This window comes from Terrapene carolina, unplaced genomic scaffold (assembly GCF_002925995.2).
Source record: "Terrapene carolina triunguis isolate 2854851 unplaced genomic scaffold, T_m_triunguis-2.0 Scaffold33891, whole genome shotgun sequence".
Taxonomy (NCBI): Eukaryota; Metazoa; Chordata; order Testudines; family Emydidae; genus Terrapene; species Terrapene triunguis.
The window spans coordinates 7,882,206-7,895,929 of record NW_020698242.1 but is presented as its reverse complement, the minus strand read 5'-3'; the positions used below and the strand labels follow the sequence as shown (position 1 = coordinate 7,895,929).

At 40.7% G+C, this 13,724-nt stretch overlaps 1 protein-coding gene across 1 annotated transcript in view; it reads right to left on the bottom strand.

Moving 5' to 3' along the window:
• The window catches only part of LOC112106846 (cadherin-13), a 743,971-nt gene that overhangs the window by 83,117 nt on the left and 647,130 nt on the right, over positions 1–13,724 (bottom strand). Inside the window, exon 9 of the mRNA XM_024200308.1 lies at positions 133–315. Within this exon, the coding sequence (XP_024056076.1) occupies positions 133–315 (183 nt within the window). The remainder of the gene's footprint in view (positions 1–132; positions 316–13,724) is intronic.

Sequence of the window (13,724 nt, the reverse complement as noted above, 5' to 3'; positions counted from 1 at the left end):
TGACAGGTATTGCCTAAACTGAACTGCTAGCCACCAAAATACTTTCGCCTAGCTAATTTCAGTACTTGGTCCTTTTCATGTGTAATGCACCTCACAGTAATAATAAATTATACAAAAGCAAATTGTCCTTACTTTGACAACAGAGAGCATCCCCTCATTCGTCTTTGGATTGGTCTGGATTTCAAAACTCTGTCCTGGGTTTCCATTGATAACAGTATACACAGCTCTCCAGGCTCCTGTTGCTGGGTCATCGCGGTCTTCAACCGATAAATTCACCATCACTCCCGTGACTCCTTCCTTTACTGTGGCGTGGAACTAAAACAAGGATTGTTATTAGTATTAGTATTATTAACAATAATAATAGTTACTATTTTCTAGTAATGACCACACACATGTTTTTTTGTTCAAGCCAGCATTAATTATTTACATCAGGAGAAAGATGTAATACTTGAGTGAAACTGAATTTCATAGTCCATAAATAATACATTCCCAGAGCATGAAGAGTAAGGTACTGTATTACTACTGCACTGCCTCTGTTCTTGATAGATTGTAAATAAGTAACAATGTAATAGAAAACGTCCTTTGAAAGCACTTGACTGAGAAGGAAAAAAAATCATCTAGTAACTTCAGTTAATGCCCTACAGATAACACACAGAGGGGCGGAAGTGCACAACTACTGGAAAAAGAAATATTCAGAACTGAGAAAGCAAAAGGGTGGATGGAACACGATTCATTCTTCTTTTAAGATTCTTGCCTTTTGATTTTTTACAAAGTCCCCCTCTTTTAACTGCTCATTACAGTGTCATAAATAAATAAAATATTTGACTTGTGTCCCTGTCCTGCTTTTTCCCTGATGAGTTTCTCTGGGATAGAATAATTGTGGTTCATTTTACTACGTAGTTCCCATAACTATCATGCATTACATTCTCTTTTCAGAGGGAAGAACTGTCATTATGGGAAGTTTGCAGCTATTTTACAGGTCAATTAACCAAATCTTACCTGGGTAATCGACAACTTGATTATGGTCCAGTCAAACTGTATATGAACGCTATTCTCACTTAGCAGGAGTATATTAGGTAAACATTTTATCAGATGCTTATGAATTTCAGACACAATAACATTTCTCACTTCTAAAGCACTGGCAGCTGAAGCACTTTATATTAATTAATGTAATGAATACATCTCTCCATGATCTTGTGGTGGGGAAGAATTTTGATATATCCATTTTATGGATGGATAAACTGAGGCTCAGAGAGACTCAAGGCCCAATCTTGAGACGTACGGATCACCTGCAGTTCAAATTTAGATCATTAGGAGCTGGGAGATCTCAGCATCTCTCAGGATTAGCCCCTCAATGGCCCCATCCTGCAAACTTCACTAATGTTAGTAGCCCCCATTCCCCTAACTGGTTTGCCTGTGGCTGCTTTGCCAGTGGCAATACTGTTTTTTATTCCCAGGGACAAAATTCATCCATTATGCAACTCTAGCAGTGTCAATACTTTTGCCCAAGGAGTAGTGATGACAAGTCCTTTGCTCTATCTTATCAACCTCACTCCCCAATAATAATAGAACATTTTGAGAGGTTGCAGGGATTTCCAAATATTACCCAAGACAGAAGATCTAAACTATAATCTTATTACAATATAGACTTTGCAATCTGGCTACTTGTAGGTACAATTTGATCCCCAATACTAAAATATAGGGGAGGCAACTATGTCTTTTTCTGTCTTCAGTGTCTTCTTTTTCATTTTTTTCCAACAGACTTGACTTAGGTTCTCAAGCCCTTTTTGAATTTATCTGGAGAATCTGAGTGCATGCATTAAAATTCATTTATTTCAAGCTCTTCAGCTTCAGACTCGATTTTCTAAGAAGGGCAACATTATTGATTGTCTGTTTCTATCGTCTTCAATACAGTTGGCAAGAAATTTAAAGGTTCTTTTGATTTTGGGAGTTAATACATAGCTTGTTATTGAGCTTCGGTTCAGGCAGATCATTAAGCTCATTTACAGCTTAATTAACCTGAAATAATACTTTAACAATATGTTAACTTGACTTCAAATGGATCAAAAGAAAATACAATATTTTAAGAACCTCAGATATAATGGAGCAATGGTTACCAAGAAGCTGCTCCACTCCACATAGAAAAGTGCTGTAACTTATAAAGCACACTTGTTCGGGTCTCATGTTTTGAAAGAATCCACCATTTCTTGTAGCATTTAGGGCCTGAATCTCAGAGGTGCTAAGCACCTGTAACTTCTGTTAAAATCAGCTTTCCAAGTTCAGTCCCATGACTGATTTGTTGAATTAGCAAATTCAGTAGTGAGCCCTCTCCAGTCTGTTAACAGTTTAAGTTCTGCAGCCCTGCAAAGTTTATCGGATGTTGACCCAGGAACAATGAGAAACATACACTACAGTATGGTTAAATGTGGAGGCCTGAACTTTATTTACAACTATTAACAAACTGGGTAGCCACAACCTCACACTACCCAGTGGAGTTGTTCCAGTACAGACCTCAACTGGTACACCAATGGCCCTGGGACAGCAAACATGAGGGTGAGTGCGAAGGACATGCCCCCTCTACACCCTCAGGCCTACCCAGGAATCCTGACTGGAAGCAAGAGTCCTGCCCAGCCTCCCTCCTCCACACCAGAGATAAGATGAAGCCAGCAATAGGCTATGCAAGACATGGAGGCGTACCCTCTCCCCATGCATTGTGGTACTCAGGATCAATGCCCAGGCAGTCCATTGGGTCACAGGGACCGAAAACCAGACCATTTTCTAACCCAATATCACACTGCCTCATGATTTCTTAGAGGTGGGTCTCAACTGGCACCAGTGGCCCGTGTAGACTATAAACCTGAGGGTGGGTGTCAACACCATGGGCCCATTACACACTCAGGCCTGTCAAAACCAGCATCCCAGCCCACTTCCTTCCTTCATGCTGGAGATAGCACAGATAACATGAGGGTGCTCTAAGGTGTGCAAGACACTGGTGCAGACGCTCTCACCATGGATGGCGGTGCCCATGGCCACTGTACTGGGAAGCCAAAAATAGCTACTTGCCTAGGCAGCAAACAGCAGCCACCTTCCTTCCCCTCCAGTTTTCCCCTCCTATTATCATCCACCACTGACCAATGGCAGCAGCAGTGAGCAGGGGAGTCTCCAGTGCCAAGAGGCAGCATACAATAGCTTTTCCCTTCCTTGAGTCCTGAAATACAGAGGGTGGGGAGAAGGGAAAGGGAAAGAAGCAACCGCCCCATACACATATTGAAGGCAAGGGGGGGGAGGGGAAGAAGAAGAGGACGCATGTGGCACATGGCCCTAGTTGTTCCTAGTTGAGTTTTCATGCCCCCGCTCCCACTCTCAAGATGCTTCCACTTCTTCCAGCCCCACTGCAGCCACAACTCAGTAGCAAGATGAGCATTTACTATTATTGACATTTTTTACTTAAAAAAAAAAGATCAGCAGATTCCATATTTTAAGCTTTTTCTCAGTCTTGGCTCTGTACAATTACTAGACATGCACTGCAAAGACCAGATTTTCAAAGGTGTTCAGGACCCAACACCTCCCATTTAGACACCTAAATAGGGGGCCAGATTTCAAGAGAGCTCAGCTCCTATTTAAGCCCCTAGGCCATGATCCTGCACCATTAAAATCAATGGGAGCTTTGCCATTGACATCAACAAAGGCAGGGTCAAGGCCCAATGGAGGGATTGGGACTCATGCTCCTAATTCACATAGGTGTTTTTGAAAATGCCACCCCTCGATCAAGTGGACAGATTTTTCATATGCACTCAGTACTCCCCTGCAGCTCCCATCAAGAATACCAAGAGCTGCCGGGTGCTGAGCAATTTGAAAACATGGTCACGTTTCATTAGGTGCCTAATTCGGAGCTGAGCCCTTTTGAAGATCTAGCTCTTAAGGTAAATACAGAAGACCACCCCCGTTACGATGCTGGACTCTGATGGAAAAGCTGGCGGAGATTCTTAGGTTTTTCAGCCAGTTCACAGAACACGAAAGTCGGTTTAAGGACATTTGATTTAACAATATCTTAACGGAGAATGGTTCTCTTATGTACTCGGCACTCTTGCCTACTCCTTTTTCAGGCCGAACTCCCAGTGGCTTCAATGACAGTGAGTTAGCAATTCAGAAAAGGGCACTTAGACCTGGTGTGGCCAGAAACCTTCAGCGCTTATGATACCAGCCGGTCAAGTGACTGAAACTCCTCTGGGAAAGACAACAATGTAAACCTGATAACTCCAACCTTCAAGTTACATTAACCTAGGTGTCCTGCAGTTTACAAGCACTTCAGATGACCATCAAAGCAAGTGACTATTTGAAGCTGCTTAGAGTTTGGAATGTTAGGGCTTGTCTACATGGGGAAGTTAAGACACAGTAAGCTAGGGTGTGAATTTACAGCACTTTAGCTACTCCAGACTCACTCCCTGTTAGGACACTGACTGTGCACTAAAATGTTCCTCTAGGCAAATTAGTTTAGCACACTTCCAAAGTGCATTAAGCTAATGTGCTCAAAGGTACTCTTAGTGTGCAGTAAGAGTGTTCACATGGGGTGTTAGTGCGGAGTAGCTACATGCACCAGCTAGTGCCCATCAGCTACTGTGGGTTTTTCCCCATGCAGACGAGCTCTTAGGCCTGGTCTACACTGGGGGGGGGGGGGATCGATCTAAGTTACGCAACTTCAGCTACGTGAATAATGTAGCTGAAGTCGACATACTTAGATCTACTTACCACGGTGTCTTCACGACGGTGAATCAACTGCTGCCACTCCCCCGTCAACTCTGCTTGTGCCTCTCGCCGAGCTGAAGTATAGGAGTCGACAGGAGAGCGCTCGGGGATCGAATTATGGCGTCCAGACTAGACATCATAAATCGATCCCCGCTGGATCGATCGCTGCCCGCTGATCCAGCCAGTAGTGAAGACATAATCTTAGAATAAATCCAGGGGAGATGGATTAGGAAGCAAAGTGATCAAACGTGCATGATAAATGATCACATTGGCTCTGCAAGTTAGTACATGGATAATGTGAAAACTCTTATCACTCATATGAGAGTGTGAAAGAAGGAGCAGAGAGAGAGAGAGAAATTCTTACTATGGACAAAAAATACAGTATATGTTATATGGAGGACAACCTCTGGTGTCATTCTAGTCTGGAGAGCCCTTTTATACACAGAACAGACTCCCCAGTGACTAGAAAAACATGTTGTAGTAACAATGGCTCCCCCTTAAAAACCAAAAGCAAAAAAAGAAGGGTTAAAAAAAAATGAACTCAGAACTCAAGCTAGTTTTGAAAATGGGGAAACAGAGTGATAAGTTCATCATCTCTCAAAATGCAAGATTTACACTCTTACGACAGGGTGCTGAATAGGGAAAAGCTACTGCCGTGCTCTAACCCCCCCCCCCACAGTGGCTAACACATATAATTAGATCGTGAGTTAATTGATTTTACTCATTTTAAATATCCGCACATCCCTAAAGCACCACTATAAATTAAGAACAAAATTGATGAGTTCAGAACTTTATTTAAACTGCTGCCATCAGCACCCACATTAAAAAAAACATCTATAAATAGAACACCTTGAGACAGATGCTTAACTGGTGTAAGTTGCCATAGGAAGTCAATGGAGCGATCTAGGCTCATTTATTACAGCTGAGGATTTGGCTCTGTAAGTTTAACTCATTCAAAAGCGTTATATGCCTTATTTCTAGAGATGGGCTCAAATCAAACATTCACATCTAACCCCCTTGGCCTGGAACTGGGAAGGCAGTTCTAAATTATTATAAAGGATAATGAAAGAATACAATTTAAAGTTTTGGTTCCAAAGGGGAAAGGGCCTAATTTTACTGATTCGGTGCAATTCAAGATGGGAAAAATATCAGAGGAACAACAGATCTTAGGGGAGTTTCACCATTTGGAGCTGAAATCTTAAGAGATCCGCTAATGGGACTGCAGCATCAGCAAATTTAAACACTAGCCCTTGATCAAAACTCCACACTCTACCTTAAACGATCTGAAAATTGCCTCCTTGGCCAAAATTGTAACTTAAAGTTTCTGTAATAGGTGAGATTTTATTTATGATGTGTCCATATGGTGCATAATAATAAATGCACTGGGGTACCGTGGGTGACCAGCATCCAGTAATGAGTATGAGCATGAAGATATGCCCTTTGTAAAGCCATTGAGCAAATTCTGCCTTAGGCCGGGACACCAACCCAGCCCAAAGTAAAGAGCTGCAATGAACAGCAAATGCAATGTGAGAAAAACGTGCTTGAATTGATGATCTGTATATCAAGGCTCATTAGGATTCCACACACTGTCGGCCCCACTCAAGAACAACCAAATTAAAACTGCAAGTCAGTTTTCATTAATCAGAGCACCATTCCAGTTGAAGGTGTTGTGTGGGTTATCGTCACGGTGTTTGTTTTCCTGTCTAGATCTCATGAATGATGAAAGATGATGAGATATATTAATACACACAGCTCCATAAGAGGACGTAGAGAAAGCTCCCAGAGGGAGATCAATCTGCTATATTCCCCACCTCCACCCTTTAGAACCACCTCACATCTATTCTTTCCCACAATCCCTTGTATTTAAACCACGAGTTCTAGATACGCAGGTTTTTGCAAATTAGGTTTATTAGAGTACCATATTTTATATTTTTTGTATATTTTATCTTTTCGTGTTGCTATTCAGTGGTAGCTGTGAGATGTGCATATATAGTATTTATGCATTTGTTTGGTAAGACGCTAGCAGGTTTTCTATGGCATTATGCCTAAAATACTTCCCAGGACACATGGATCTTTGGTGTGATCACACAGGTTTGCTGTGTCAAAGAACCCAGCAGAGAGAATCTCATGAATGTCAATTGCTGACATTTATAGTGGAATTCACTTGGAGAGACAAGCCAGACTTTCTGGCCAATGATAAGCCAAATCACCTGGCATTATGATCCCATCAGACATCCCAAGCTTGCCAGATTAGGGCCTGGATAGAAATGTTCAATTAACATATGGGTGCTTCACAAAGTGATGTCGGTGATCCATTTGATCACTTTTCCTGTTGAGTCCAATAGTGATCAAATGCCCTGGCATGGTGTTAGGGGGCACAGCGTTCAATGTAAAACAGAGGACATGACCCGCTGTGACCATTAAAGATTTACTGAACTTTTCATATGAATAAGGCTGTTGTTAACCCTGTGACCTTGCCAAATTGCATCTTGGAAAATTATATTCTCCCCTCAGAACTCTCTCCTGTGTTTTTTTTTTAATGATATTTACTGTCTTTAAGTGGTGTGTAGCCTTGACTGTGCTCACACAGACAGTTGCTGTTCTTCACCCTAGACGTAGCTGTATTACCACAGTGTATTTAAAGTTTTCCTTGCACAGTTTGTACATTAATATATGAAGCACGTTGGGAACCATTTAGATGAGAGGTGCTATGAAAATGTAAGCTATTATTATAAAACGACCAGGATTTGACGACGTAAACTAGATGCAATATCCTGTTAAAGAGCAGAGCGCAAAATGTAAATCACTTGAGTAGCCTTCAGTAATTTTCACTGTTTTACTGTAATAGTTCAGGCTATTGGGTACTTTATTTCTTATAAACTGATGATATTTCTTCTAGCTGCTTCCTTATTTTCTTCTTAATACAGAATATTCTCAGGGGGGATGGAAGTGATCATAGAAAATAACTGAATTGTACATTAGGAAAGATCTTCTTGAAGATATGAAATTGACCATCATCACTTTGAATGCATTTGTACTTTTTTTTTTTTTTTTGCTATTAAATGGTTACAATTCCTATTGACAGCAGTAGGAATTGCAGTGCAGAATTTGTTCCCCTTTATGGAGAAACTCTGAGGCATTTTAATATTGCTGGTACCGCATATTTGAATGATGATTTAAAAGAAAAAGGAGGCTAAGATTGTGGTCTGCATATTGTAGCAGAGGAAGGTCGATTTAATGGAAGGACTGGAGATTTAGCGGATTAAGAGAGAATGTGTCCTTGGTCGATGATCTCCTCCTGGCTATGGTAAAGGAAATGCATCCATGCTGATTTTATTGATTATGTGGAAAGTGGGCAGTGTGGGCATTTCCTGTGGACTTAGGTGATGTAATGCAATTTTTTGTTATTGTGAAGATTATGTTTTGGAAGGAGTGCCCAGAGCTTGTGAAGGGAACATCTAATGGCTGTTTTTATATACATACCAATACATATAATGACAAATCAATGAAAGAAAGAACAAACAAAAGAATATTTCTGAATGTGACCAGGGAGCAAACTTTGCCAGCTAAAATTCTAGTGTAATAAAGGTCATGTGTATAACTACTGCCACAGTCAGTAGTTAATGTTCTGTGAACTCATAATTTTTGAATAGATTAAATTGCATCTGTTGCTTTTTAAAAACATAAATCAGCTCACCACCCCTATTTGATTTGAGCTTTGAATGGTAAGTATTGTACTTCTGAATATATTAATAAGTATGTTGCTAGCCTTAAAATTTATTAGGGCTGAGTACAGATTTGAATAGAAAATAAAATGTCAAGAAATGCACTCTTCCAAACATAGGAGATGTAATAATTTCAACATGGCTGATAAAGAACTTCAAGCTGATGATCTTTCAGAACTGAAAAGGAAATTATTACTTGACGAAAGGATAATTTGCTGCTATTTTCTTTAACTCTTCACTGTGGAGTCCCAAACACAGTCACATAGTACATGTACTTGCTGCTAACACATTGACAACAAAAATAAAGTACAGGGCATTCTTGGTCTGATTCTCCTATGTGACTCCACTCCTAGAAATCAAACAGGAAAATATTCATATCTATTATGCTAAGTATTGAGAAATATCTGTCTAGGCCATATACATTGGGTCAAATTATTCAGAAACTCTGAGGCCAGACGAGACAATTAGGATAATCTAGTCTGACCTCCTGGCCTTTAGAACTCCACCAGCATTGAGCCACACAATTTATGGTTGAACTAGTGCATATTTTGAAAAACATCCAATTGTGGGACCTTCTCCAAGGCAGAATCCTTGGGATAGATGAGAAAAAGAAGCTGAATAATAAGATAAGAAGCCTAAGCATCCTATCTAATATCGTGTCACTTTTTGCACTGACAGTACCTCTCAACTGTTAAAGAACCAATTTCCCCGTGAAGATGGTTATTCACAGTGCCAACTTGCAGCTGATCACAATCCGTGCTGCCAACAGCAGATGTTTCAACAGTGGTTAAGCCTCTTCCTGTGGTCCTTGGCGAGCACCATACATGCATCAGAACATCTTGTATCTCTAGAATATTTTAGCAATGAAACGTAATCAATTCCCCAAACTTCTGGCATTTCAGAGTGTGCCAGCTTGTGGGTGAGATGCCCTAGATTTACAAGCCCCTCCAGCAGAGATATGTATGAAGTTGGCCCAGTCTGAAAACTCTTTTTTGGAGTCAGTTAAGAACTATGGAAAGTTTCATAGTGTGCCAGGAGGTACAGATGGAAGGAGGTAGCTTTATGTGCAATAATACAAAATTTGTTTGAATTTTGAAACAAACTTCTAGCCAGTATCCATTTTCTAGGGGAAGTGGGAGGTAAAAGGGAGGGAAATTCTGGCCAGAGGTACGGTATTTCACACTGTCTGCACATAACAACTCTTCCAGGCAAGCCGAAGACTCTCTTTTCTCAAGCTGATGAATAAAGTCTATCATATGCAGAATCTCAGAGAGGAAGTACATGAGTTTCCATCAAACTATCTGTCATATCTCCTGTTTGTGCAGCATTCACTGAATGGAAATCGCCGTGGTATATCAAAGTGCCGTAATATAAGGAGAATCATTTAAGGATTACAGTAGGAGAACTTTCATGATTAGTTATTTCTTTCTTTTTCTATTCTTTTTCTCTCATGGGAAGGTACTTTTTATCATATTGCCAACATTCTGAAGAACGCAGCGCTATCATTACACTAATAGGGACAATTGGACTATGGGTTTGCAACTCTATCAGCACAAAAAGACTCCCTTCCCAAGGTCAAAAAGGAGAAGCAATAATAGATGTAATGGAATCTCACCAACCTTGTGACTTCAGAATGATGCGAGCCTTCTTGTATGGCATTGTGAAGGCAGTGTTCAAAGCAGAGTTTGCAAGGAGTTCTCTTGCAGATGGTGCATGCACGAGGTGAAAGTGTGTGTGAATTAAATGTCGACTGGGAAGTGCTGTGATGGGGAGTGACTGAAGCATGGAGTGAATGGATGTACTATCTGAGGTTGAGTAAAAGAGAGGTAGGTCAGGAAGAAAGTAAAGATATGCTAAATGGAGTCTCTCTTTTCTGTTTTAAGGGAACCTATATTCTCCATACCCCGTTGTCCAGCTCCTTTCTTAGATGCTCATTTCATTTGTACTTGAAAGAAAAGTATATAGTGAAAAAGGAAAACTAAACATCCCCTTTCAGAGTGACTTTCGTGGTACTGTTTCTTCTTTGCAATGTCTGTAGAGGGAGCATTCAATGCACTTTCGTCTTCTTGCCTGTAATTTACATTTTCTTAACAGTGCGTTCAGAAGGCACACAGCCTAATAGAACACAATCATTCCTTTTTCCATCACTTATCCTGCACACGTTTTGATGTGGATGGAGAAATAATCACTTGAGTGCTTATAAATAAATATGAACAAAGAGCATAGATCCAGAATGACATAATGCCTTACATAATTTCATGTCAAAATCTATCTAAAACTATCCAGCATACTACAGATACTTGTAGACCTAAGTACCAAAGCACTGATGAGGCTCCTTATCTCTCTCAGTTTAATACGATAGCCAATATCTACATATTGCTGAGAATAAAAGGGGATGTTATACTTGTAGGTCAGGGTGACAAGCATTAGAAGGATCCTGAGGCCTAGCCAAAACCTATTTGCATCACTGAGGGTGGTAGGTGGGTGTGTGTCCTCTGCTCACAGGCCTCAATGTACATTAGGTCTAGTTTTGGGTTTAGCGTGCGGGTGGTGTTGGTGGCCTGTGATACACAGGAGGTTAAGCTAGACAATCTGGTGGTCATTTCTGGCCTTAAACTCTATGACACTGGATCAGGACTTGTATGAAGAAAACTTGCTTACTAAACAGTTATGCTAGTCCTCCTTTTGAATGGTTCTTCCCTTTCTTCATCTGTAAATCTATCTTTATTCTTAGTATTTATGCGAACTATTAATAACAAACACATCCCCACAGATAAGTACATTCTGAACCTTTCCCAAGCAAAACCATGCAAGTAACCTCATTAATAAATATTTTGGATCCTAAGGCACAGATCCATATGAAGCACTTCCAACTGAGCCTGCCAGTTCTATGGCAAATAATGTTAAGGGACAATAAACATCACTTAATTTCTGTATATAGCTATATGACACGCTGCAGCCTGCAGTTCTTTCTCCCTTTGGAAGTGAGAATACTGCTGCATTAGCAGGTAGGCAGAAAACTATGCCAGTTCTTGCCTCCGAATAAGCTCATAATGAGAGAGGTGAAACATGAGGAATGATTTCAATGGAGCTACAAACCCCAATAGGAAAATCAAAATCTATTTGACGTTAGAACAAAATCTTTTTTAATCTAGCTAATGCGGCTTTTGTGCTGATGCTGATCGGTACATTTATTACTGAACAGTGGGATGTTTGAAAGCACAGACACCTGACTCCAATTCTTCCTAAGAAAGCAATAATTTTCAGGTGTTCGGCTTGGTGGTTAATACATTGATATATAATTTTCAGCAAATTAAGCAGTGTTTTATCAGTCTTGTGATCTTTAGGATTTATAATCAAACCTTGATGACATCCTGATTAATGCTGGTGTAGGCTCTCTGAACCCTACGGTGTTTCTGATCATTTGGAGCTTAGCTCGTGCCAAGATAATTAGCCTCCTGATTATTCTAAGTAACCAGGGGTCAAAGGTTAGCTAGCACCACAGAGCACATTTAATTCAATCAATTTACTTAGTGAAGCAGTTAGAGAAATGTATTTCTACCACTGCATTAGGAATTTTTTTTCTGAATTCCTATGCTTTGGCTGATGAGCATTTTAGCTTAATTTCTAATTTGATATTCTAGTGGGGTTTTCAACTTCAATTACTCATGATATTTTCACTCATAAAACCAGGAGCTTCTGTGTGGGGAGGAGAAGGAACTGTCTCACTGAGAGACAAAAAAGCAATTGCTATTAAGGTTGTGTTTTTTTCTGCTAGCACATTCTAGAATGGGCTTGGAAAGAACCCTGCTGGACATTGTATGTGAGTGTGTTTTATTGCTTTGTTGAGTCTAATTTTAGATGTCTCTCAAGCAAAGGGAGTTTGACCAATAACCTAGGGACACATGCTATTCCATGGCAGCAGGTTTCAGAAATCTTGGCAGCTTAGTTCATGTTCAGAGGTGGGCTTGGATAGTTTACTAACTGCTCCAGTATTGTAGTGCTAAGTGAACATCTTTTATCCCAACTTTTTTTTCACAGAGAAATACAGATTTGGGCCAGCCAAAATATTTAGCTAATCTGTATTGATATTGGAGAATTATTTTGGTTAAAAGGAAAAAATCACTGGGAAATGTCTAAACCATTTTGACGTGTCCATTTTTGGGAATAGATTCAGGTATCATTCACAAAACCAGTCAGTGACCTTTTACCCAATAGTCTAGTGGTTACGATACTTACCTAGGATGCAGGAGACCCAAGTTCAAATCCCCACCCTGGATCAGGACCCTAAACACACATCTCCACCCTCCCAGGTGAGTGCCCTAACAACCAGACTAGTGGGGGATGGGCCTCCCTCAGTCTCCTCTTTGTACGAATAAGTAAATGTCCATCGGACTAGCGACTGGAGCCCAGGTCTCCCCTCCAACAGGTGAATGCTCTAACCACCAGGCTAGAGGGTTATTCTCACTCAATGGCTCACGCCCAATGATTATTTCATCCACACTTTTGTTTGATTTGTTGTTGTTGTTGTTGTTGTTTGATTTTTCAGAATTGCCAGAGAACTGAAAAATCAAGTTCATCACTCAGCTCTACAGCAAGGTGATTGGGAGTGCCACGTTGCAGCAAGTCCTATGTTTGGGATGAAATGTAGAACGCATCCCCTGACTACTTCTGGTCCACAAGGGTTCCATGGCACTTCTGATAAGAATAGGAAGCAGTTTTGCTCAATTCTATCTGGATAATTTTCCATTTTGACTAGCCAAAATTCACATCCGTCAATGCATCAGGTTTTCTCCATTTCTTGTTCCTTAGCTGTTGGAGAGTATTGCTTCTGCCATTACACCAACCTGTTACTGCCACCCCTGAGATGGACTGAATTTTAGTCATGAGAGATGAGTATCTATAATAAATAGATATCACAGATAGCAAGAAACATGTAGGACCTAATTTTCCCCAACTGATGCTGGCTTCTTCCCCTATAAATCAAGGTACAGGGACCCTGACATGTAAAATCGCACCATTTGGGATGCTCAGTGTATCTGTAATGTCCTCTGTCTGCTAAGAGGGCCTAACGGTTTCAGTACTGCCCTGAAAAGGGTACTGCTTGTTGGGGATCTGTTGTGGCCAGGACAACTTGGAGATGTTCTCAATAGGGAATGTCCTTAGAAGCCTCTACTAGCAAGACTCCTATGGAAATTAAAACTACCGCCCTTGGTGGAACCCCAAAGGTTGGGGGGCAGTGGAATCATTGTC